General features: G+C 41.6%; 1 protein-coding gene across 2 annotated transcripts in view; it reads right to left on the bottom strand.

The window, feature by feature from the left end:
- Window positions 1-5,126: 5,126 nt before the first annotated feature.
- The window catches only part of PDSS2 (decaprenyl diphosphate synthase subunit 2), a 276,730-nt gene continuing 256,569 nt past the window's right edge, over window positions 5,127-25,287 (bottom strand). For both annotated transcript variants that reach the window (XM_075338370.1, XM_075338371.1), the window contains 3 exons: window positions 21,272-21,400; window positions 14,275-14,310; window positions 5,127-7,918 (listed from right to left, as the gene is read on the bottom strand). In XM_075338370.1, the coding sequence (XP_075194485.1) occupies window positions 7,760-7,918; window positions 14,275-14,310; window positions 21,272-21,400 (324 nt within the window). In that variant the 3' untranslated portion in view covers window positions 5,127-7,759. The remainder of the gene's footprint in view (window positions 7,919-14,274; window positions 14,311-21,271; window positions 21,401-25,287) is intronic.

Here is a 25,287-nt window from a genome sequence, read left to right as displayed (position 1 = left end):
CGCGCGCGCACACACACACACATACTATACACGCGCGCGCGCACACACATTATACACGCGCGCGCACATTATACACGCGCGCGCACATTATACACGCGCGCGCACATTATACACGCGCGCACATTATACACGCGCGCACATTATACACGCGTGCACATTATACACGCGCGCACATTATACACGCGCGCACATTATACACGCGCGCGCGAGCACACACATACACACGCGCGCGCGCACACACATACACGCGCGCGCACACATTATACGCGCGCGCGCGCACACATTATACACGCGCGCGCACACATTATACACACGCGCGCACACATTATACACGCGCGCATACACACATTATACACACGCGCATACACACATTATACACACGCGCATACACACATTATACACACGCGCATACACACATTATACACACACACAGCTGTTAGTGCTTTCCTGCAGTGACCTGGAACTCAGAAGGTGAGCCCAGGTCAACGCAGGGGCGCACACACAGCAGTGTGGGTGTGTGTATATATATATAGTGTGTGTGTGCCTGCTGGGGCAATGACATCACAGGTGCTAGTAATTTCATTCACCTGACCCCGTGAAGACAGTGCCACCCGATATCACTACCGTGACCGGGTCTCGCAGCACTGCCGTCACGGGGTCATGTGAGTCCATTGTGAACTTACCTCACCTGACCCCCGATGTCGCTGGCAAGCTCCTGTCCTGGCCCGGTGTCCTGAGGCGGCACGTCATCATAGCTACAGCTGATCGCGTCCTCCGATCAGCTGTTCTGCAGTCTGCAGACACCAAGCTGTGTAATGCGGGCTTCGGAAACATGGCGCCGGAGATAAGCGCTATGCGCAGAGGCCCACTCCGGCGCCATGTTTCTGAAGATTAGCATTTTACATACAGCCGGAGGGAGGGAGGAACAGGCAGCGCGGGGGGGCGGGGAACACGTGCATAACCCGCCCTGACATCAGGAGAGAGGGAGGAACAGGCTGGTGGGGGGGCGGGGAACTCCTGCATAACCCGCCCGGACATTATCTGCAGAGGTGCACATGTCAATCAAAAAGTGCACGAAATTTCAAACTTTATAAAGTTGGATTTCGCTGCCTAAACACCCGAGCTGCCCCCTGATGGTATGTACACACTGTGCATGATAGTGCCAGTACTGCACTGGCTGCACCTTATACACGAAAATCCTGATGGTTGGTTCCCTTTAAATGAACGGTAATTGAACCAACCGGATACAATACATACTAGATTAAAAAAAAACAAAAACTGAAATAAACAGTCAATCTCACCTAGCACCGAGAAATCTCAGCGAATCCAAAGAACCTTAAAAAAATTAAACATGAAAAAAAAAGTTCCATCAGAGGAAGTTTATATGAGGGGCTGCTGATAAGTCTTTGGCTTTGTGATCTTTTTTTGTTTCTATGTCTAATTTATGTTTTCAAAATTTTGTGTTATTTGCTTATGGCAAGTGTTCTACACACGCGGGAAAACAAAATGGCGAAGTCTAATGCGATATTTACAGCAACTGAGAGCAGAGGAGTGATAAAATTCTTGTTTCTGCAAGGAAAGTCCGCAAAAGATATTCATGGTGATATGGCACAGACATTGGGGGATCAATGCCCTTCATATTCCACAGTTAAAGGGACCAGATTTGGTGACTAAAAGCTGCGGCCACCACAAATGGGCTCTTATATACAGCATTCTAACATCATTTCACGGTAAACCTGCCACAATCAGGTGTTCCCTGCAAGATTTCAGAAGAGTTGAACAAGAGCCCAGAACCACCTGTGGAAAGCTACAGAATGACCTGCAGGTACAAAACAATAAGTAATACACTCAACCTCCATGGCCTATATGCACACTTACCAATGAAGACTCCATTGCTGTACAAAAGCATGTTCAAGAGTGTTTAAAGTTTGCTCAACGACATTTATACAAGCCTGTGAAATACTGGGAGAATAGGAATAAAGCTGGTAGAATGACCTAGGTAATCACCTGACCCGGATCTAATAGAAAATTTATAGAAGGAACTAAAACTCAGAGTTCATAGCCCACAGAACATTCAGGATTTGAAAAGTGTTTGTGTGGAAAAATTGGCCAAAATCACACCCGAGTAATATATGTGACTAGTTTCTACATAAGGAGGCATCTTGAATCTGTCATTACCAACAAAGGCTTAGGTGCAAAGTGTTAAAGGGAACTTGTCACGAGATTTGGGGCCTATAAGCTGCGGCCACCACCAGTGTAGGCTCTTATATATAGCATTCTAACATGCTGTATATAAGAGCACAGGCCATTTTGTATAATGTAAAAATCACGTTATAATACTCACCTAAGCTGCATTGCGGTGCAGACTGGTCGGATGGGTGTCTCCTTTCTCCGGTACCGGCGCCTCCTCTTTTGGCCATCTTTGTCCTCCTTCATCTGAAGACTAGGTGCATGACGTATCCTATGTCATGCACACGAGCCGGCATTGAGGTTACGCACAGGCGTACAACAATACTTTGATCTGCCCTGCTCAGGGCAGATCAAAGTGCACCTGCGCAGGACCCCAGTGTCAGTTTGTGTGGATGATGTAGGACGTGTCATGCACCGAGGCTTCAGAAGAAGGAGGACAAAGATGGCTGAAAGAGGAGGCGCCGGAACCACAGAAAGGAGACACCCATCCAACCAGTTTGCACTGCACCACTCCTCAGGTGAGTATTATAAAGTGATTTTTACTTTCTACACAATGGCCTGGGCTCTTATATACAGTATATTGGAATGCTGTATAAAAGAGACCACTGGTGGTGGCCGCAGCTTATAGTCGCCAAATTTGGTGACAGGTTGCCTTTAAGAACTGGGTTGCCAAATTTAAAATGGGCCTCTTCAGCACCAATGATGAGGAATGTCCTGGACGACTAAGAGTGGTTGTTGTTCCGGAGATCGTCGATGCTGTGTACAACCTCATAGTGGAGAATCGACGAATTTCAGCTAAAGCAATAGCAAACATGATGGGAATTTCCCGTGAATGTGTTTTTGTGTCATAATCCATGAACATTTGGATGTGAGGAAGCTATCTGCAAAGTGGGTCCCCAAATGTTTGACAACAGATCAGATAAGCATGCAAGTGAAAACTTCCGAGTCCATTTGTCAGCATTTCCAGACTGATAAGAACTTCCTGGATCGACTGGTCACTATGGATGAGACCTGGATTTATTTGTATGACCCTGAAAACAAGGAGCAGTCAAGAGTGAAGACACAGTGGTTTTCCTCGTCCAAAGAAGTTCAGGGTGCAAAAATCATCCACTAAAGTAATGGAGTCTGTGTTCTGGGTTAAGGAGGGCATGCTGCTAGTGGACTACCTTCAAAAGGGTTCCACCATCAATGCAAGGTATTACATTGAACTTTTGGACCAATTAAAGGCAGCCCTGAAGGTCAAAAGTCGCGGCAAGCTGTCCAAAGGAATCTTGTCCTGCAAGACAATGCCTCCGCTTACACTGCACAAGCGACCACAGCAAAACTGGCAGAGCTGGGCTTCCAGCTGGTTGACCTTATTCACCAGATCTAGCTCCCTCCATCTATCGTCTGTTTCCAAACCTGAAGAAACACCTCAAGGGTACCATATTTCACAGCATTTCTGATGCCATGGCTGCTACATATACCTGGTTTGAGGCACAAACGAAATCCTTCTTTTTGCTAGGCTAACAGAATTTGGAATACCGATGTAAGCAATGTATTGAGATCACTGAAGAGTATGTGGAATAAAGGTAAAGTTTCATCATCCTATCTTGTTTCTTTCTGGGTAAAGCCAAAGACTTATCAGCAGTCCCTCATATTCACATGAAGCAAATTTGTTGGCAAAATTCTGTGACAAACCCATTCACCTGAATGTGATTTACAGAAATCAATATTGGTGGTAAAATAACAACCAAAGTGGAATGCAGATTATTTAGATAGCTATGGAACAAATCTGCTGCATGAAAATATATCTAAAACTCCATCAATCTTGAAGGCATAACAATAAGGGGGTCATCCAACCTTAAAAATCCTTTTACAAAAAGTTGTCAACAGTCTAACATAACGAAAGATGAGATACTCACCTTATGCCCTGTTGTTCTTCCACTGGTCTCTGGTCACGAGACTCCAAAGATGACTTTGTCAACAGGTCATGTGACCACTGCAGACAGATAGTGGCCACAGCTGTGACCTCAATGGTGCTGATACGTCATCCATATATCCAGTGAAAGTGATTGGCACACCAAGGCATCTCTAAAACCCAATAAACAAAACAAGGGTCCGGGAAGCAACGGCACAAAATGTCAGAGGCTTGGTAAATTGAGTATTATTACTTTTGCTATTTTAGAACACTGCCCGCTATTTTATAGGGTTGAACAATTTTTTTAATGACTGGAAAATAAAACGTTGTGTGTTGCGGAATGGAGTGGGTATCATATTATCTAACAGAAAAAGCTGCAGATTTATCTAAAACCTCAAAAAAAAAGAATAAAACAAAATGCTGTTCTTGCACAGAATCACGCAACAAGCTCTTCGGCGATAACTTTCTGACATATTTTCCGGCTAGGTGAGACAGATAAAGGATAACTTAACTGAAATAACTTTACTTCAAGTGTCTAAGTGAGCGATGTAATGAAATCTGTTTGCTGTGCTAGCTGTCTCCGGATTGGGCTGTAATTACACCACAGAAGGAAGAAAGGTAGCTGAGTCTCAATCTAGATCATTTGTGTAAACTCAGCCTTCTTGTCAACGATGTTCTCACGTTGCATGCATGCAAACCACAAAAATCATCTCCAATGAACAAAACAGAGACAGGCTCGAGTTCCAGGCTTGTGATTACCTTATATTCTGTCACCGAAGTTTTCAGAGTTGTTTCATCTGACAAACTAAGGTTAGGAAAGAAACCCATTCAGATACTGGATAACCGCACATAGCTGAGGAAATCCATTCGCCGTATACAAACTTCGCTCCAGCTGGTAATCCTATATGGTTTGTATTCGTACAAGGATAATTTATTATAACAAGCCTTAGAATTATATGTTTCTGAAAAAATGAATTATTTTACCAATGTCAGTAAAAAATGTACGAAAACAAGACTAAAAACAAAGGTCAATTTATTATATCAATTATATATTTCCCTCTGATGTTCACACTGGGACTAACACAAATGGAATTAGAAAAGAATATACACACAAGAGACATGTTACATTTATATTGATGACATCCAGTGCTGGAAATACATACAAAATTTAAAGTTAGACAAATTAAAAAATAAAAAAGGTAAAAAATAATATTTCCATTTCACAAGTTCTAATAAACATTTTGAAGATGAGCTGTACAATTACAGTAACTAAATATAACTCCCAGTTAGCAACTGATGCTTTTCAAAGAGGTTTTCCTCTACTTTTACACTGATGGTCTATCCTATGTCTATGTCTGATCATCCACAGTCCCGCACCCTTGCCGATCAGCTGCTCCCGGTGCCGGCAGTGGCAGCAGGCAGACAGAAATGCTCAGTTCCGGAGCTGCTCCGTCAACTGATAGGGGCCGCGTACTATACATCTGCCTTCCATACAAATCAATAGGAAGCAAATGTGCAGCAACCGGACGTAGCCACTATCAAAGATGGGGCAACTCCGGAACAAAGCATTTCAGGCTGCCTGCTGCAGCCGTCAGGACCAAGAACAGGTGATCGGTGATCAGATATTGATGGCTAGAGATAAGCAGACCCATGCAAGTTTGGGGAGTTCAGCCGGACTTTAGATAAAGTTCAGTTTGGGATGCGACTTGACCTAAACCTGAATGGAAGTCACTAATTGGGCAGTTCAGGTCTCCGCTCACATACAGCCACCCATTAACAGATCACTTCCTTGGGCGGGTGGACTTTGTTTTTCCTATTTTTTTTTGTTTGTACACAATACATCTGATCATGCTGTTTTTACCTCCAGTGTGAGCGGTTTTGTTTTTTTAATTCTTTATTTATAAACAAATCAAATCAAACCAAGGCTGACAAACCACAGCCCAATACACATAACAGTGGGTATAAGGGCGAGCCAACTACATTTAAAAGAAATATTCCAATCGGCCTACCCAAACCGGAAAGTGGATCTGAACATTTTAATATATACAAAGAGGGGGATTTAGACGGGCAGCAAAGCACCGGACAAGGACCGGGCCCCGCTGCCCTTAGGGGAAAGAGACCCCAAGAGAGAATAGTATTGAAGGAGAGGAGAGAAGGAGAGGAGAGAAGGAGAGGAGAGAAGGGGGAGGAGAGAAAGGGAGAAAGGAAAGAGGGAGAAGGAAAAAAAAAAGGGGGAGGGGGGTTAGAGGTAAATCGGGAAAGGGAGAGGTGGAGCAAAGAGGGAAAAAGGGGGTAGAGGGCCACAAAGGAGGTGGGGGACAACAGTGTGAGCTGTTTAAACACTGCAAGGGGCTCACAGTGGGCTGAGGACCGAGCATACACAAGTACAGTGATGCTTGTGCTAGTGGTTTGCATACATAAAGCACCCGAACTCCAAACCTGAACACTGTTTTTTATTGTAAACTCTGTGTTTCGTCCAAACACCAAACCTTGGGTTCGCTCATCTCTATTGGTGATCTATCCCCTAAGTATAGGCCATTAATTTAAAAGTAGCGGACAACCTCTTTAAGTATAGCATCTGCACAATGCTGAATCTTATTGGTCACTTAAAGGAAATCAATCACCAGGTTTTTGGCAGCTAATTTGAGAGTATCATAATGTAGGGGCAGAGACCCTGCTTCCTGCGCTGTGTTACTTACTGGGCTGCTTGCTGTAGATTTTATAAAATCACTGTTTTATTAACAGAAAATCACTAGCGGGCTATTAAATCTGCAGTCCTACATAGTCATGAGCTCGCTTTAACCCTGCTTTCTGCCTATGTACAGTGTACGCAGAAAGCTGTGAATCAGTGATGTAGGAGGGGTTATACAGACTTCAGCATTCAGAGAACTGGTAGATCTGCAGCAGATTTTATAAAAATTGTGGCAAGCAGTAAAGTAAGTGATTTATTAGTGGAATCCGGGTCCCTTACATCACGCTGCTTGCAAAAACCTGTTGACAGATTCCCTTTAAATGATTGCATATATTATATTCTTTTCATTAGACATTCTTATTTACTAGCAGCACATTACATAAGATGTAAACTGGAAAAGGCTCTTTCCTTAGAGGAATATTATTATCTGAAGTACCAGCGTTGTAGAAGGTTCGGGGCACGTATATTCACATTTCATGCTAATGAGGAGTGTCCTTGATGTGGGCATACACTGCATGGTATTGTGGAACTCAGTTTAGAAGAGATTTCCTATTGACACCTGCAGAATCCCACCCCTTCTGTCCTCCCAGGAGCAGGAAAACCACAGGCCACCACGCTGGCGCCATCCCTGGCTATGTCCAATCAATAAGAACTTATTTCCTGGCCATTTGCTGAGGTCACAGCAGCAAACCTCATTAATTATTTCTACTAGTTCAGCCTCAAGTGTGCTTCTGGCATGACAAGAGAAAATGATTTGACCTTTTTTTTTTTTTCTCTTATTCTATTTTTATCAGTAGCGATCCAAACAAGATAAAAAAAATAGGCTGTACATCCACCGTTCAATGTAATTGATGAGAAAAGAAGGAAAACAAGTCCGATGGAGACTACCTCATTCTTAGCCGAATAATCAGGGTAAGGAATACAAAAGAAAGGAAAAGGAAATAAAACTAAGCAGCGGGAATCATCTGCTGACAATGTCATGGAAATCTGGTCACAGCGTATACAATGTTCTCCAAGGCAGATCTGGCCTTTGAGGGAGGGAAGCAGTGGAGGTTCTCCCGAGCTTTGTTTCCATGGTAACGGCACAGGTCAATCGCTGCAGTCACACCTTTGCCAGCCTTGATTGCCTCTTGCAACTGTCAGGAAAGCACAGGCGCACATGAGATGCGAGGCACACTGCCACATGGCACACAGTATTTTTATTATGGCATGATGAATAACAAGCTCACCCCTATTGTCCTCAACAAAGGGAAATGCCACCGCCACTATAACACACGCCTGTGATGATGACTGCATAAAGAGATGGCATCATGCTGAGCGATCGGGAGACAGCTTTTTTTGTTTAGTTAAGTGATGGGGGACGTTATGGGTTCTCATTCTGGAGCTGAAAAGTTAAAATCGCTACCATTCAAAGGCGCTTTTCTTTACCAGTGACAGCGAGTTTCCGATCAATACAGAGTTGTACTATATTCAGACATCTTCAGAAGAAAGCTGAAAATGTGAGCTCAAAAGACTACCCTTTCCATAAATAATATTGTACACCTCTACAGTCTTTACATTTTTCACTTTGTTTCTGGTAAATTCAAAAAAGTTCATTTTTTTCTCATTAATATACACTCTGCATCCCATCTTAACAGAAAAAAAACCCCAGAAATGTAAAAAATGTTTTCAAATTTATTAAACAAGGAAAAGTGAACTATCACATTGTCAAGTATTCAGACCCTTTGCTCCGTGTTGAGTAGAACTACCCTTTTGAGTTACTAGAACCGTGAATCTTCTTGCATATTTGGGTTTTGGGGATCCTCTGCCATTCTTCCTTGCAGATCCTCTCCAGTTCCGTCAGGTTGGATAGTGAACGTTGGTGGACAGCCATTTTCAGGTCTCTCCAGAGATGCTCAATTGGGTTTAGGTCAGGGCTCTGGCTGGGCCAGTCAAGAATGGTCACAGAGTTGTTCTGAAGCCACTCCTTTGTTATTTTAGCTGTGTGCTTAGGGTCATTGTCTTGTTGAAAGGTGAAGCTTCGGCCAAGTGTGAGGTCCAGGGCACTCTGGAAGAGGTTTTCTTCCAGGATATCTATGTACTTGGCCGCATTTGTGGCGCCCTGTGCTTTGTCGCCACAGATCACAATTTCATGTATATTTCCATCTGTATGACATGAATTGTTAGCCTTAATGAGAATTGGATTTCGCTGCTGTTCACAACATAACATATATTTTCCCACACTCCCTTACTGGGGTTATTCACTTGAGAGAAAACCAACTCGTAAGTGATGAGCCCTAGAAGGAAAAAGGGGAGGAGCTTAGTTGTTAGGTACATTTCAGTGAGTGGCAGTTAGTCTGAGTCGGTGTGAGGTGAAGTGAGGAGTGTACTGAGGAGAGGTCCTGTCCTGAGGTGACTTTTAGAAACCTCTGGTGGGACCAGCTACACTTGTCAGGGTATCAGACCCTAGGTCTTTGGTGCCTTCAAGGTCGGTGACAAAACTGAGAGACTAGAACCTATTTACAAGGGGTAGTGAAATTTGCCTGGGAGCACAGTGGCACGTGTGAGTCACATTCATCTTTCCTTGAATTGCAACTAGTCATCCTGTCCCTGCAGCTGAAAAACTTTCCCATAGCATCATGCTGCCACCATGTTTCACTGTTGGGATTGTATTGGGCAGGTAATGAGCAGTGCCTGGTTTTCTCCACACATACCGCTTAGAATTATCACCAAAAAGTTCTATCTTCGTCTCATTAGACCAGAGAATCTTATTTCTAATAGTCTGGGAGTCCTTCATGTGTTTTTTTGCAAACTTTATGCGGGCTTTCACATGTCTTGCACTGAGGAGAGGCTTCCATCGGGCCAATCTGATATAAAGGCCTGATTGACTGGTGGAGGGCTGCTGTAATAACTGACTTTGTGGAACTTTCTCCCATCTCCCTACTGCATCTCTACAGCTCAGACACAGTGATATTGGGGTTCATCTTTATCTCTCTCAACAAGGCTCTTCTCCAGCAATTGATCAGTCTGTCTGGATGGCCAGGTCTAGGAAGAGTTCTGGTGGTCCCAAACGTCTTCCATTTAAGGATTATGGAGGCCACTGTGCTCTTAGGAACCTTGAGTACTGCAGAAATTCTTTTGTAACCTTGGCCAGATCTGTACCTTGCCACAATTCTGTCTCTGAGCTCCTTGGGCAGTTCCTTTGACCTCATGATTCTCATTTGGTCTGACATGCACTGTGAGGTCTTATATAGACAGATGTGTGCCTTTCCAAATCAATTCCTATCAGTTTAATTAAACACAGCTGGACTCCAATGAAGGAGTAAAACCATCTCACGGAGGATCACAAGGAAATGAACAGCATGGGACTTAAATATAAGTGTCTGAGCAAAGGGTTTGAATACTTATGACCATGTGAAATTTCAGTTTTTCTTGTTTAATAAATTTACAAAAATTTCTACATTTCTGTTTTTTTTCTGACAAGATGGGGTGCAGAGTGTACATTAATGAGAAAAAAAATGAACTTTTTTGAATTTACCAAATGGCTGAGATGAAACAAAGAGTGAAAAATTTAAAGGGGTCTGAATACTTTCCGTATCCACTGTATACAGTGCCTACAGGTAGTATTCAACCCCCTGCAGATTTAGCAGGTTTGATAAGATGCAAATAAGTTAGAGCCTGCAAACTTCAAACAAGAGCAGGATTTATTAACAGATGCATAAATCTTACAAACCAACAAGTTATGTTGCTCAGTTAAATTTTAATAAATTTTCAACATAAAAGTGTGGGTCAATTATTATTCAACCCCTAGGTTTAATATTTTGTGGAATAACCCTTGTTTGCAATTACAGCTAATAATCGTCTTTTATAAGACCTGATCAGGCTGGCACAGGTCTCTGGAGTTATCTTGGCCCACTCCTCCATGCAAATCTTCTCCAAGTTATCTAGGTTCTTTGGGTGTCTCATGTGGACTTTAATCTTGAGCTCCTTCCACAAGTTTTCAATTGGGTTAAGGTCAGGAGACTGACTAGGCCACTGCAACACCTTGATTTTTTCCCTCTTGAACCAGGCCTTGGTTTTCTTGGCTGTGTGCTTTGGGTCGTTGTCTTGTTGGAAGATGAAATGATGACCCATCTTAAGATCCTTGATGGAGGAGCGGAGGTTCTTGGCCAAAATCTCCAGGTAGGCCGTGCTATCCATCTTCCCATGGATGCGGACCAAATGGCCAGGCCCCTTGGCTGAGAAACAGCCCCACAGCATGATGCTGCCACCACCATGCTTGACTGTAGGGATGGTATTCTTGGGGTCGTATGCAGTGCTATCCAGTCTCCAAACGTCACGTGTGTGGTTGGCACCAAAGATCTCGATCTGGGTCTCATCAGACCAGAGAACCTTGAACCAGTCTGTCTCAGAGTCCTCCAAGTGATCATGAGCAAACTGTAGACGAGCCTTGACATGACGCTTTGAAAGTAAAGGTACCTTACGGGCTCGTCTGGAACGGAGACCATTGCGGTGGAGTACGTTACTTATGGTATTGACTGAAACCAATGTCCCCACTGCCATGAGATCTTCCCGGAGCTCCTTCTTTGTTGTCCTTGGGTTAGCCTTGACTCTTCGGACAAGCCTGGCCTCGGCACGGGTGGAAACTTTCAAAGGCTGTCCAGGCCGTGGAAGGCTAACAGTAGTTCCATAAGCCTTCCACTTCCGGATGATGCTCCCAACAGTGGAGACAGGTAGGCCCAACTCCTTGGAAGGGTTTGTACCCCTTGCCAGCCTTGTGACCCTCCACGATCTTGTCTCTGATGGCCTTGGAATGCTCCTTTGTCTTTCCCATGTTGACCAAGTATGAGTGCTGTTCACAAGTTTGGGGAGGGTCTTAATTACTCAGAAAAGGCTGGAAAAAGAGATAATTAATCCAAACATGTGAAGCTCATTGTTCTTTGTGCCTGAAATACTTGTTAATACTTTAGGGGAACCAAACAGAATTCTGGTGGTTTGAGGGGTTGAATAATAAATGACCCTCTGAATAAACTTTTCACAATTTTTTGCTGCAGTGCATTTCACTCTTCCAGGCTGATCTACAGTCCAAATGTCACAGTGCCAAGTTAATTCCGAATGTGTAAACCTGCTAAATCTGCAGGGGGTTGAATACTACTTGTAGGCACTGTATATATACACACAGTACAAAAATATAAATATTAGTGATGTTTTACAGTTTTTTATGCCTAATCCTGTAAATTTGTGTACTTTTTTCACAGGTCCAGTTTTATAACACCCAAATGGATGAATAAAAGAAAAAAAAAAGCGGGTGCTCGGTACTCATTAAGAGTAGTTGGATGCTCGGATGGGTGCAACCTGAGCATCCAATTTTAATGGAAGTCAATGGGAAACTCAAGCATTTTTCTAGGAGATCTTCCAGAAAAATGCTCGAGTCCCCCATTGACTTCCATTATATTTGGGTGCCTGAGTTGCGCCCATCCGAGCATCCAACTGCCCTTAACGAGCACCGAGCACCGTAGTGCTCACTCCTCACTAATGTATATTTATATATATACATATATATATATATATATATATATATATATATATATACATATATATATATATATATATATATATATATATATATATATAAATATATATAATATCATACATATAGTTGTTTATATTTAAGGGCTTTGTTTCCATTTATTCAGCCATTTGGGTGTTATAAAACTGGACCAGTTTTGACAGGCTTAAAATTTTTTTATGGAAATGAAGCCTAAGACATCCCCAAACGTTTATGAAAGAAATGGAAGGGGAAAATAAATCAGTCAATTTATCCATCCTATACTATCCATACTGCTAAACATTGCTTACAAAAACAGTACTGCACATATTTTTTCCATAAAAAAAACAAAACAAAAAACCCCTTTTATTTAGAAACAGTAACTCCATAAAAAGCAAAAAAATATTTTTAGTAACAATACAATGATATATTTTTATTTCTAAACTGTGTTACCAAGAGAGAGGGGGGCCAGCATGATCTGAAAATGGCATGCGTCATATAAAAAGTGCAAATTCACAGATTTATTCCAACTGTACTATAATATGAATTGAGATTTTTAGCAAATAATTGATCAATTCTTTGAGCCACCCCTGCCAACATCACGGCAAATCTCAACAGGCAGGTCCTACACTATATTATGTATTTCATGTGCCATGCGGCCTCCTAGATAAAGTTAAAAGCAGAACCATAATGGAGCACACATACCTGTAACCTGTATATATAACCGCTTCCATATTGCAAAAGAGGCAATTATGGATAGAGGCTAGCCCAGGTCCCAGCATGTGGAGTAAGCTCTACACATACCAGGACTATATCAGAACTGACCCTCCCAGTGCCAGACAGCAACCATTGATAAAGGCGGACCAGATCCAAGTATGGTGCTTAATTGTCAATGCCTGTGGAAATGGTTCTGCTTTTAACTTTATCTAGGAGGCCGCATGGCACATGAAATACATAATATAGGTTAGGACCCCCCTATTGAGATTTGCCGTGACGTTGGTAGGGGTGGCTCAAAGAATTGATCAATTATTTGTTAAAAATCTCATTTTTTTATTATAGTACAGTTGGAATAAATCTGTGAATTTGCACTTTTTATATGATGCATGCCATTTTCAGATCGTGCTGGCTCCTTTTTCTCTGTTATGACTGTAGTTATGCTACAATTTCTGGTGACTGACCATCACCATACCATGCACGCCTGATTTTGGTTTGCAATGTATTCCTCCTGTTGGTAGCTGTTCACATTCAGTTGCCTCACCCCTTTCCACAGGCAATGCTACTTAAGCACCATACTTGGATCTGGTCCGCCTTTATCAATGGTTGCTGTCTGGCACTGGGAGGGTCAGTTCTGATATAGTCCTGGTGGGTGTAGAGCTTGCTCCACTTACTGGGACCTGGGCTGGCCTCTATCCATAATTGCCTCTTTTGCAACATGGAAGCGGCTATATACAGGTTACAGGTATGTGTGCTCCAGTATGGTTCTGCTTTTAACTTTATCTAGGAGGCCGCATGGCACATGAAATATATAATATAGTGTAGGACCCCCTATTGAGATTTGCCGTGACGTTGGCAGGGGTGGCTCAAAGAATTGATCAATTATTTGCTAAAAATCTCATTTTTTTTATTATAGTGCAGTTGGAATAAATCTGTGAATTTGCACTTTTTATATGACGCATGCCAATTTCAGATCGTGCTGGCTCCTTTTTCTCTTTTTAAACTGTGTTACCAGCAAAGTTTGATCTAATCTTTTTTCTATACTTGGGATTGTTTTTGTCATTTTTAGATTATCTGCATAATAAAAAAGCTGCCGGAATAGAACATGAGCAGATAAATATTTTTTACGTTTTCTTTGTCATTCTAAATGTCATAGCTTTTATTTACATATAACAAGGTGGCACTTTGTTGTTTTTTCAGGTACAGTATTTTTTTCTGAAGTGAATAAGTAATATTTGTACATATACTAACCTTTGCTAAGTCTATCAAATTTCCCTTTAGTTGAGCCTGGAAAAGAAAAGAAGACAAGATATGTTACAAAAATATGTGAAGCTTTTATAAAACATCATTGACAGCTCTGGTTGTGTTTGGTAAATGTACACTGAAAAAACATTGTGAGCATAGCCTTTCAAAATGCAACTAAAGTGGATGATTAAAAAAAAACCCCATAAAATAAATAAATAAAAAAATAAACCCAATAATTTGAACATGGCGGTAAAGATCAAGGCTGCTTTAAAGGGCTGATGTGTTCATATATCATGCTGAAAGGGCATATATCATGATGGTGGTATTATTAGTTTGTCTTTAAATAAGTTACTAAACAAATAGGTTTTTACAAGTAACTTATGGACAATAAAGGTTTAGTAATTTTTATTTGATAGCAATAATAGGATTAAAGATACTGGAGTTGACAGCTTTAATACAGGTGAGACAACTGACATGTTTTTCTTGACACTTCCACCACTTAAATGTCTTATTTCCACTCACACAGGAGCCTTTTTATAGCTTGTTTGGCAGAACGTTTGCACCAGAAATGCTAGAAAAAAATTACTTTTATACACAATGGCCTTATGCCCAGGGCTGTGGAGTCAGAGTCATGGAGTCAGTGTCCATTATGGTGGAGTTGGAATTGGCATAATATGGACCAACTCCTAAAACACATTAATTTGGGTACAGTAGTTCAATGCAGTATACAGGTTCTTGCTATTGTAACTGACAATGCTTCAAATATGCTAAGTACAATCAAACTGATGAATGAGAATAATGAAGGTGAACAGCAGCTAGAAGAAAACTCCAGATTCAGTAAGTCTGAGATGGAATCACAGTCCTGGTCTTGAAACGGAGGAACAAACAGATATTACTACACAAGAACAGCAAAATGATAGTTCAAAACTAGATGATCTTGTTGAAGCTGCTTCTCTCTCCTATTCATCTCCCTGTTGAGCACATGCTGCAGCCGGCAATAAGAGATAGCCAGTAAGAGGGACATGCTGGAACTCTGATTGGCAAAGTGAGGAAATTGGTTACTGCTGCCAGAACCCCTAAAATTGATTTTATCTCTAAGAGACATGCTGAAAAACAGGCAATTTTAGATCCAGCCACTTGTTGGGGCAGCGCATATTTAATGATTGAGCGATTGCTTGAGCTGAAACCCTTTCTTGTAAACATGGCCAACACTCAGGTAACACTAAATGAAGGTCAGTGGACACAGGTGGCTGAATTGAAGGAATTGCTTCATCGTCCATTTACAGTGACTAAAAGATGATAAGCTGAGGATTTATGTCCCAGCATTTTCATAAAGGAGTGGATGAATTTGCTGTTTTGCCTGTTCCAAAGAGGAGGTTTAATTGCAGATGGCATTGCTGCTTCAATGAAACTCAGAGAGACACGCTATTAGAAAATAAAATTCTTCTGGCAGCTGTTTATGTGGACCCAAGTCATCATAAATTGCTGGATGATCAACAGCTTACTAAAGGAAAAGAGGCTCTGACAGAGGTAGCAGTTAGGATTAGAGATGAGCAAACCCGTGGAAGTTCAATTCGGCGGCTTCAGGTGGACTTTAGATAAAGTTCAGCTTGGGAACCGGATTTCACCTGAACCTCAATGCAAGTCACTAGTTGTGCACTTTGGGTCTCTGCCCACTTACAGTCAGTCATAAACAGATCTTTTTTGGAGGGTGGGCTTGGTTTTTCCATTTCTTGTTGTTTGCTGCACACTACATCTGATCATGCTGTTGTTACCCCTAGGGCGAGCTGTTCAAACACTGCAAGTGGCTCGTACTGGACTGAGCATCGAGCATACCCAAGTACAACAATGCTCACTCAAGTGGTTTGTATATGTAAAGCACCAGAACTCCGAACCCCTAATGTTTTTTTTTGTAAAGTCTGTGTTTCATACGAACACTGAACCTAGGTTCGCTCATCTCTAGCTAGGATGAGTGGCTATAGGACTGTCAAGAGCAAGATGACTTGAGTCCTGCCAGTGCTACTGCTGCTGTATCTTCGGCCTCATCTGATGAAGAGTTTAATTTTGAAAAGTATTTAGACAACATGGAGCAGGAAAAGCGTTGTCGCAGGGAAAAAGTTTCCACTCTCATAGCAAACAGACTGACTATATTTCAGAAAAAAAAATCAGCTGTTCATCAAAACTGACAGTTCAGGCGGCAATTCCTTTATACCCTGAAATTGTTAGAGATGTTGCCACTTTGCCACCAACCCAAGTTAGTGTAGAGAGGTTGTTCTCCAACCTTAAAATAATTACGTCAGATTTTAGTTCATCTATGAAGAAGGATCCTTGGAAGATGATACAAATTCATAGACTGCAAAAGTATTATTCAGTACGCTTTTGGTGAAAACGTTTTTCCACTTACTGAATAACGTAATGCATATTTACAATTTAAAGGGTTTTTTTGTTTTGTTTTCTAAAGTTGTATTCCAATAATATATTTTATATTCTATCTAAACAGCTTGATTATTCTATCATAATAATGATTAAAAGCCTGATGTTAACATTTTACTACAGTAAATATATCACCTACACATAAGCCATGAATGAGGGAGTCGGAGTCAGGGAAATTGAGGAGTCAGAGCTAGAGTCGGAGGTTTGGCTTACTGCCTCCACAGCCCTGGTTATAACTTGGCATAAACTACTTCAATTTGACACACACCCTTATCTCTCACCAGACTTCTACCAACTGAGTGCAGTTATTGGAGTTTATAGCACCATAATTACAGACAATAATTAAAAAACAAGTGCATAAACTATTATTTCAGGCAAAATAACTCTCCAGAGGTTCTAAAGAATTATTTTAGTAACATATACTGTATTTAGGAAAAATAATCTTTACAGTGTGTAACATGGCAGAGGGTATATGTATCATGAAGGTGGTAAACCTGGATGTCCACCCTGGTACTTGTAGAGCCACGAGGCTTATTAGGGCATTTCAGGGACAGGTTTTACGGATAGCTGGAGAGATGAGCGGGTCTGGCTATCCACATACCTCCACCCATGGGTGTGTCTCATGTTTTTAAAATGGTGTCTGTTTGTTTGACACATGGTCAGTGTCAGGAGGCTGCTATGCCCTTAGAAGTAATCCCTGAGAGAGTGGGATTAGCTTGACATGACCAGTAACAAACGTCATACTGTGTTTGTGTTCCTTGAAGCCGCATAAGGGCCTATGTTATTTTTCTAAAGAGCAAGTTTATTTCTTCCACATAAACTGGCTTTCCAGCAAAATAACATAGGCCTTCTTGCGCCTTCAAAGCAACACACGGTATGGCGTCCGTTCCTGGTCAGATCAAGCTAATCCCCCTCTCTCACGGATTACTTCCAAAGGCATAGCAGACTCCACACACTGGCCATGTGTTAAACAGACACAATTTTAAAAACATAAGACGCAGCCATGGGCGGACGTGTGTGTATAGCCAGACCCGCCTGTCTCTCCAGCTGTAAAACTAGTTCCCGGAATGCCCTTATAAGCCTTGTGGCACTACATATACCAGAGAGGACATCCAGGTTTACAGCACCTTTGTGAAACATACCCTTTGCCATGTTCCAAGTGGTATCAGAGCCTTTACATTGCGAGTGCACAGGTTCCATTCATAGTGCATATTTCAAGTTAAACACATCTAACAATAAAGTTGACACAACTATTCAAAACTCTTAATCATATTGTTTTGGGTTTTCAGTTCTAGCGCATATTAATACACGGTCCAGCAGCACAATGCAATTAATGAATACATGAAAGTGGTTGGATGGCTTTTGTGTCATTTGATATAAAAAAACGCTAAGTAGCTCAAGTTTAAACGTTTATAGCAATATTGGAATTCATATATTCATTAATCGCAGTGTGCTGCCGCAGCGTCTATGTATATGTCTGTATATTGACCACATAGTGGATTAATGCACCTATACATTAATTCAATACCAAAGGTGCAGGTTCTATATATTTTTTTTTATTTCAGTTCTTGCAGATTTCTATGTCTTGCCATGGTAACAGACTATGATGAGACTCTGGGTATTTGATTTTGAGGCTATACTCATGTTCATCTGCGCCCTACTTCTTACTGACTGATTAAATAATAAATAAATAATATAATAATCAAAAATTCCGTATAAAATCACCATTAAATGTCAATATATATAAAAAAAACCTTTAGATAAAAATCCCCAGGGATACAATAAATAAAGGAAATGATGATGAAATTGATATAAAATTAATATTTGTATTCAATCATTAAAATAAATATTTATTACAGATTCATAGAAAAACTAGGCAGGAGAAAGTCCCATAAATTATAGCAGAGGTTTACCAGAAAATAAAGTGCCTAATTCAATGACCATTATTATATATAAATATCTATTTTTCATATATAACAAAGTGCACAGTGCGAAATTAAATAAAATAATCCAGGCGTGCCGCTATTCCCCGACGTGCGTTTTAGGATCGCTGAAACGCGCGTCGGGGAACAGCGGCACGCCTGAATTATTTTTGACCACATAGAAGGTATAATTCCCTTTATAGATTAGCATATTTTAGCACTTTATAATTTTTTATATTAAAGGCATTTATACCATATCTTATTCATATATACCATATCACTTTGATATTTAATTCCGCATTGTGCACTTTGTTATATATGAAAAATAGATATTTATATATAATAATGGTCATTGCATTAAGCACTTTATTTTCTGGTAAACCGCTGCTATAATTTATGGGACTTTCTCCTGCCTAGTATTTCTATGAATCCGTAATAAATATTTATTTTAATGATTGAGTAAAAATATTAATTTTAATATCAATTTCATCATAATTTCCTTTATTTATTGACTGATTAAATGTATGGTAAAGGGAACCTGTCAGTTGGTTCATACTGCCTAGACCACATAGGTAAGGATGGTTAACCTCGGGGAGATCAACATCCACCACCGCGGAGACACCATCACGTGTTTCTCAACGCAGTGACACTAGAACAAGGCCCCCTGGGAAAATATGGAAAACAAGAATGCCGCGGAGACACCATCACATGTTTCTCAACGCTGGCAGAAAATTAGCCAGGTCTTTCACCAGGAAGGAACAACAGGTCTTTCCTCTTTCATCGAGGAGATCAACATCCAACACTGCGGAGACACCCTTCCCATGGTTGTTCCTTTCCGGTGAAAGACACGGCTAGTTTCCTGCCAGCGTTGAGAAACATGTGATGGTGTCTCCGTGGCATTCTTATTTTGAATATTTTCCCAGGGAGCCTTGTGCTAGTGTCACTGCGTTGAGAAACACGTGATGGTGTCTCCGCAGTGTTGGATGTTGATCTCCCCGAGGTCAACCATCCTTACCTATGTAGTCTTCTACTAGGCATTGCTCCCACTAGCCAGTTTCCTACTCAACACTGATGAAGGGCAAATACCCCGAAACAGCCGTCTGTGGATGGATACCATGTTTTGGTATAGGCGGATTCCTTGACTGGAGACTGCCCTTCCCGTGGTTGTTCCTTCCCAGTGACAGACCTGGCTAGTTTCCTGCCAGCATTGAGAAACATGTGATGGTGTCTCCGCTGCATTCTTGTTTTGCATATTTTCCCAGGGGGCCTTGTTCTAGTGTCACTGCGTTGAGAAACACGTGATGGTGTCTCCGCGTTGTTGGATCTTGATCTCCCCGAGGTCAACCATCCTTACCTATGTAGTCTTCTACTAGGCATTGCTCCCACTAGCCAGTTTCCTACTCCACACTGATGAGGGGCAAATACCCCGAAACAGCTGTCTGTGGATGAATACCATGTTTGGGTATAGGCGGGTTCCTTGACTGGAGATTGCCCTTCCCGTGGTTGTTCCTTCCCGGTGAAAGACCTGGCTAGTTTCCTGCCAGCGTTGAGAAACATGTGATGGTGTCTCCGCAGCATTCTTGTTTTGTACTACCTAAGCCACAGGCAGCATGAATCCGAGATTGTCCGCATGATTAGAACTATGGCAGGTATGTTTTTCTCTGAAGTGCTCTAGTGTTTCAGACAAAACAAAGGCCCCAGTAAATTTCAGTAAATTTGGTGCATCTAATCACTGGTGTGCACCTCGACAGAAAGGTTACTGCAGTGAGAAACTGGAGTAACATTTGTAGTGTAAGAAAAGACACAAGTTCTGTTAAATTTGTCTGGTGGATGTGACACTGCATTCCATCTCGGCTCTTCCCATTTTGACAAAGCTGTGAAAAATTGGCAGGATAATGCCAAAAATTGAAAAAAATGTTTGCATAATGACACATTGAGCACAAAATTTGAGTAATTTGAAAGTGTTTTATACCAGAATTCTTGCGTAAACACCTTGATGAATTGAGGTCATAATTAAAAAAACTGGACAGGGACCATAAGATGAGATTGGACTAGACCAGCACTGCTGCCGGTCAGCTTGTCTTAGCACCAATCCAGGTGATTGACACATCTCCCCCTATGAACACACATGCAGAAAACTGTCAATTAACCAGGACAGTGAAATGCCAGAACACTTCATAGAAACACATACCTAGGTGCTACCGTGCAGCCAGACTCTTTCTTATTCATGCTGCTCGAAGTTTGGGCAACATGAATCAACTTACAGGATCCCTTTAATTAGAATCAGAAGGTAGATAGAAGAGTGTGACTGAGGAATGTTAGTATGGGGATGTGTGAGAGATGTAGACACAATGCAAATGGAAATTTTTAATTAAGATTATTTAAGTTGCTTGATTTTTCATTTTTAGAAAATAATTTGTTGCAGACACAGACCAAGTTTTAAGTGGTTTTCTCATGCTGTTGTTACTACCTTTTATGTAATTACAACTTTGTTAGAAGGAACAGAAATGTGCGTGCTATATAAATCATTTATGCTGGTAAATAATATAACAGACAAGATAAATTCTATCAATTATTTATGTAAGACATGAATAGGTAAATGCCGCAGTTTTGAACAGGGCCATCACACGACCAGAAACAGTTATTACCTGTTTGACCTGCTCCATCCATGCCTCTCTTCCTATAAAATCCTGGTGAAGGACAACAGGGGCAGAATTCAAGCTGAAAGATGTGTCACTGTACTTCCCATTCATGAAGGGTTGCAGGTCTGAGTTCAGCTGAAATACAGTTACCAAACAAAGTATATTCCATATTTCAATTTCACAAGGGTAGCAGGTGAAAATAGACCTCAAAATGAGTTGTGCAATTTCACTTGATACCCCCATATGCGGTAGAAAACTACTGTTTGAGTGAACATCATGGCTCGGAAGGGAAGGAGAGACATTTTGACTTTGGTGGAATGTATTGCGATCACCATGTTGCATTTGCAGAGCCCCCGATGTATCTAAGCAGTGAAAACCCCTCAGAAGTGACCCCATATTGGAAACTGCACCCCTGAAGGAATTTATTTAGACGTGTGGTGAGAACTTTGAATCCACAGGTGTTTCAAGAATTTTATAATGTTGAGCTGTGAAAATTAAAAAATACTGTATATTTTTTTCCCCACATGTTGCTTTAGCCCCACACTTTTCATATTCACAAGGGTAGTAGAAAATGGACCCAAAATTTGTTGTGCAATTTCTTCTAAGTGCACTGATACCCCATATGTGGTTTGTGGGCACCATGTCGCATTTGCAGAGCCCCTGATGTGCCTAACAGTGGACACAAGTAACCCCATATTTGAAAAAACACTCTTCAAGGAATTTGCCTAGAGGCATAAGTATAACAACAATGATTGCGGTTTTGTGTATGGATTTAAAATGTGGTGGTATATGTAAATTGTGCGGCGTACATCGGGCTATAAAAGGGTGTTGCGTGCCAGACACCACTGAATGTGAGCATTTGCCTACTCAAGTCGGTTACAATGTCAAACTACAGTCAGGTGGAGACCCCGATGAGGACTATGAGCATGCACATGAGCTTCCCCGAGGCGGTATCTGACAGTTTGTGCTGAAATTCTTTGGTTATGTAAACGGATTATTACAGCAGCTATTTGGGTGGCTGGTCTCAGCCAATTTTGGAGGTGAAGATGCTGGATGTTGGGGTCCTGGGCTGGTGTGGTTACACATGGCCTGTAGTTGTGAAGCCCTTTGGATGTACAGCCAAATTCTCTGAAAAGCCTTTGGAGGCGGCTTATGGTAGAGAAATGGATATTCAATTCACGGGTAAAAGCTCTGGTGGACATTCCTGCAGTTGGCATGCCAATTACACGCTCCCTCAAAACGTGCAACATCTCTGGCCTTGTGTTAAGTGACAAAATTGCACATTTTAGAGTGGCCTTTTATTGTCGCCAGCCAAAAAGGCAAACCTGTGCAATAATTATGCTATCTAATCAACAACTTGATATGCTACACCCGTAAGGTGGATGGCTTAACTCAGCACAGGAGAAGTGCTCACTTAGTGCTCTTTCAGATGTCCGTGCAACAAACAATGCACAGATTGGCTGCGGCTCTCCTGTCCAGAGCCTGACAGCTTCATATATCTTTATGAGGCTGTAAAGCTTGGCACAGGAAACCCGTGGCCAGTCTGTGCACAGACTGCTATGCAACAGATTGGCTGGGATCTCCTGCCCTGAGCGCGACAGCCTCATAGAAATACTGTATATGAAACTATCACACTCCGGTCAGGAGAGCTGCGGCCAGTCCGTGCATTCTGGTCTGTGCATGGATCATATTGCACGGCCGTCTGAAAGAGCCATACACAGCTACAGACAAATTTGTGAACAACATTTGAGGGAAAAAGGCCTTTTGTGTACATAGAAAAAGTCTTAGATCTTGGAGTTCAGGTAATGAAAAATGGGAGCAAAAATAAAAGTGTTGCGTTTTTATATTTTTATATTTTTGTTCAGTATAGTTGGAGGTGTGAAATACTGTAATACTGACGGATTTTAATGATAACAACAATTCATGCTGCTTTGGTTCTCCAGCTGAATGTCTATTACTTTGCTATACATAATCTGCGCCTTATATTTATCTGCTAAATTCCCCTAAGGAACTTTGCAATAAACAAGAAAAAGTCATTGCTGTTACCCAGAGGACCCTATGGTGCTCCTGGGCACGAGTTAAACTTCAGGGAATACATCACTAGAGTGCAGTGTACATGAGAAATACTATTAAATTATTAATGCAAAATCTGTTTTTCTCCCATTACCACAAAAAGAATAAAAAAAAAAATCTTATCTCAAAAGAAGTCTTTGTAAAGCTAGGAATTTCATGACTAAATATGCACAGATTCCTTTATCGCTTTCCTTTGTTATAATTACAAAATTAAAGAAAAAACAATCATGTGCTCAAGAATAACCAAGATTACTGTAGCCCACATTTAAGACAAACGTACTGAATCTAACACACATATACGTGGTATGCACTATATTTAATAAAAGGTGCACATCACTAAATAGATTTGGCACTTTCGCTTCTAAAGGCCGCTTTACACGCTGCGATATCGGTACCGATATCGCTAGCGTGGGTACCCGCCCCCATCGGTTGTGCGACATGGGCAAATCGCTGCCTGTGGCGCACAACATCGCCCAGACCTGTCACACTATTTACCTGCCCTGCGACGTCGCTGTGACCGGCGAACCGCCTCCTTTCTAAGGGGGGGGAAATCGTTTAGCGTCACAGCAACGTCACAGCTGCGTCACTGATCCGCCGCCCAATAGAAGCGGAGGGGCGGAGATGAGAGGGACGTAACATCCTGCTCACCTCCTTCCTTCCGCATTGCGGGCGGGACACAGGTAAGGGGAGCTTCCTCGTTCCTGCGGTGTCACACGGAGCGATGTGTGCTGCCACAGGAACGAGAAACAACTTCATTACTGCTGCAGCAACGATATTAGAGAATGGACCCCCATGTCACCGATGAGCATTTTTGCACGTTTTTGCAACGATGCAAAATCGCTCAAAAGTGTCACATGCAACAGCATCGCTAAAGCGACCGGATGTGCGTCACAAATTCCGTGACCCCAACGAGTTTGCATGAGGGATGTCGCAGCGTGTAAAGCGGCCTTTACAGTCTGAAAACCAAATATCCTTGTGTAATGAGCAAGTAAGAACAGCGTCTTGTTTTCTTTCACAAGGGAAAGAGTGAAAGACGTTTTTTACTTGCTATAATTTACCTGTATTTTGTGAGTGTAATAAATACGTTAGCAAAAATCTTTTTTGGAAGTGCGATATGACTATTGTGCGTTTTTTTCCCAGATTCTTGCTTAAATCTCATAGATTTGAAGAGAATCTGTCAGCAGGTTTTTGCTATGTAATCTGCGGATAGCATGAGGTAGGGGTTAAAACATAGAATTCCACGATGTGTCATGTCAAGCTCCCGTGATTTTGTTCACTTCAACTGAGTGTTTTATTACTAACACATTATCATTGCTTTGACTAGCTGGCTTGTGCCTTGTTGTAAAATCTGCCCCCTCCTCTGATAAGCATCTTACTGTCTATGGTCACTGTATATAGAGAGCCTGGTGTGGGTGGAACAGCTTTTTCAGCTCTGCTGCATGGATAAATCTAAAAACTCTATTTTGTCAGAGACGCTGCACCTAGTAATCTAAGTGATACATCGTTGGATTCAGGGTCTTTATGCCTACATCATGCTGCTTTCAGAAAAATTAAAAAATTCTGCTGACAGATTCCCTTTAACAAGTGAACCACTGATGTGCTTGAGACTGGAAGCAGTGGTTCCAAGCAAGTTGGTATATTTTTCATTTAAGTCTACCTGCATGGTGTGCCTACATATTTCAAAATGCGCTTTCATGTCAATGTAGCTTTATGAGCACTTTTTTGGGGGGGGAAGAGAGTTGTATCTTTTAATGACACCATTTTGGGATATGTAAAGTACCAGTCAAAAGTTTGAACACACCTGTACATGCACTGTTTTTCCTAGTTTCTTATTGGAATGTGCACATTGGATTAGCAAACTAAACAAAGGACCACACATGGAAACAAGGAGTAAAGAGAAACAAACCAAGCTATATGTAAAACTTTTGATTCCTCTAAAGACCCCAAAT

Source organism: Anomaloglossus baeobatrachus, chromosome 3 (genome assembly GCF_048569485.1).
Source record: "Anomaloglossus baeobatrachus isolate aAnoBae1 chromosome 3, aAnoBae1.hap1, whole genome shotgun sequence".
NCBI lineage: Eukaryota > Metazoa > Chordata > Amphibia > Anura > Aromobatidae > Anomaloglossus > Anomaloglossus baeobatrachus.
The sequence above is the reverse complement of the archived record's forward strand: the minus strand, read 5'-3'. Positions and strand labels throughout refer to the sequence as shown.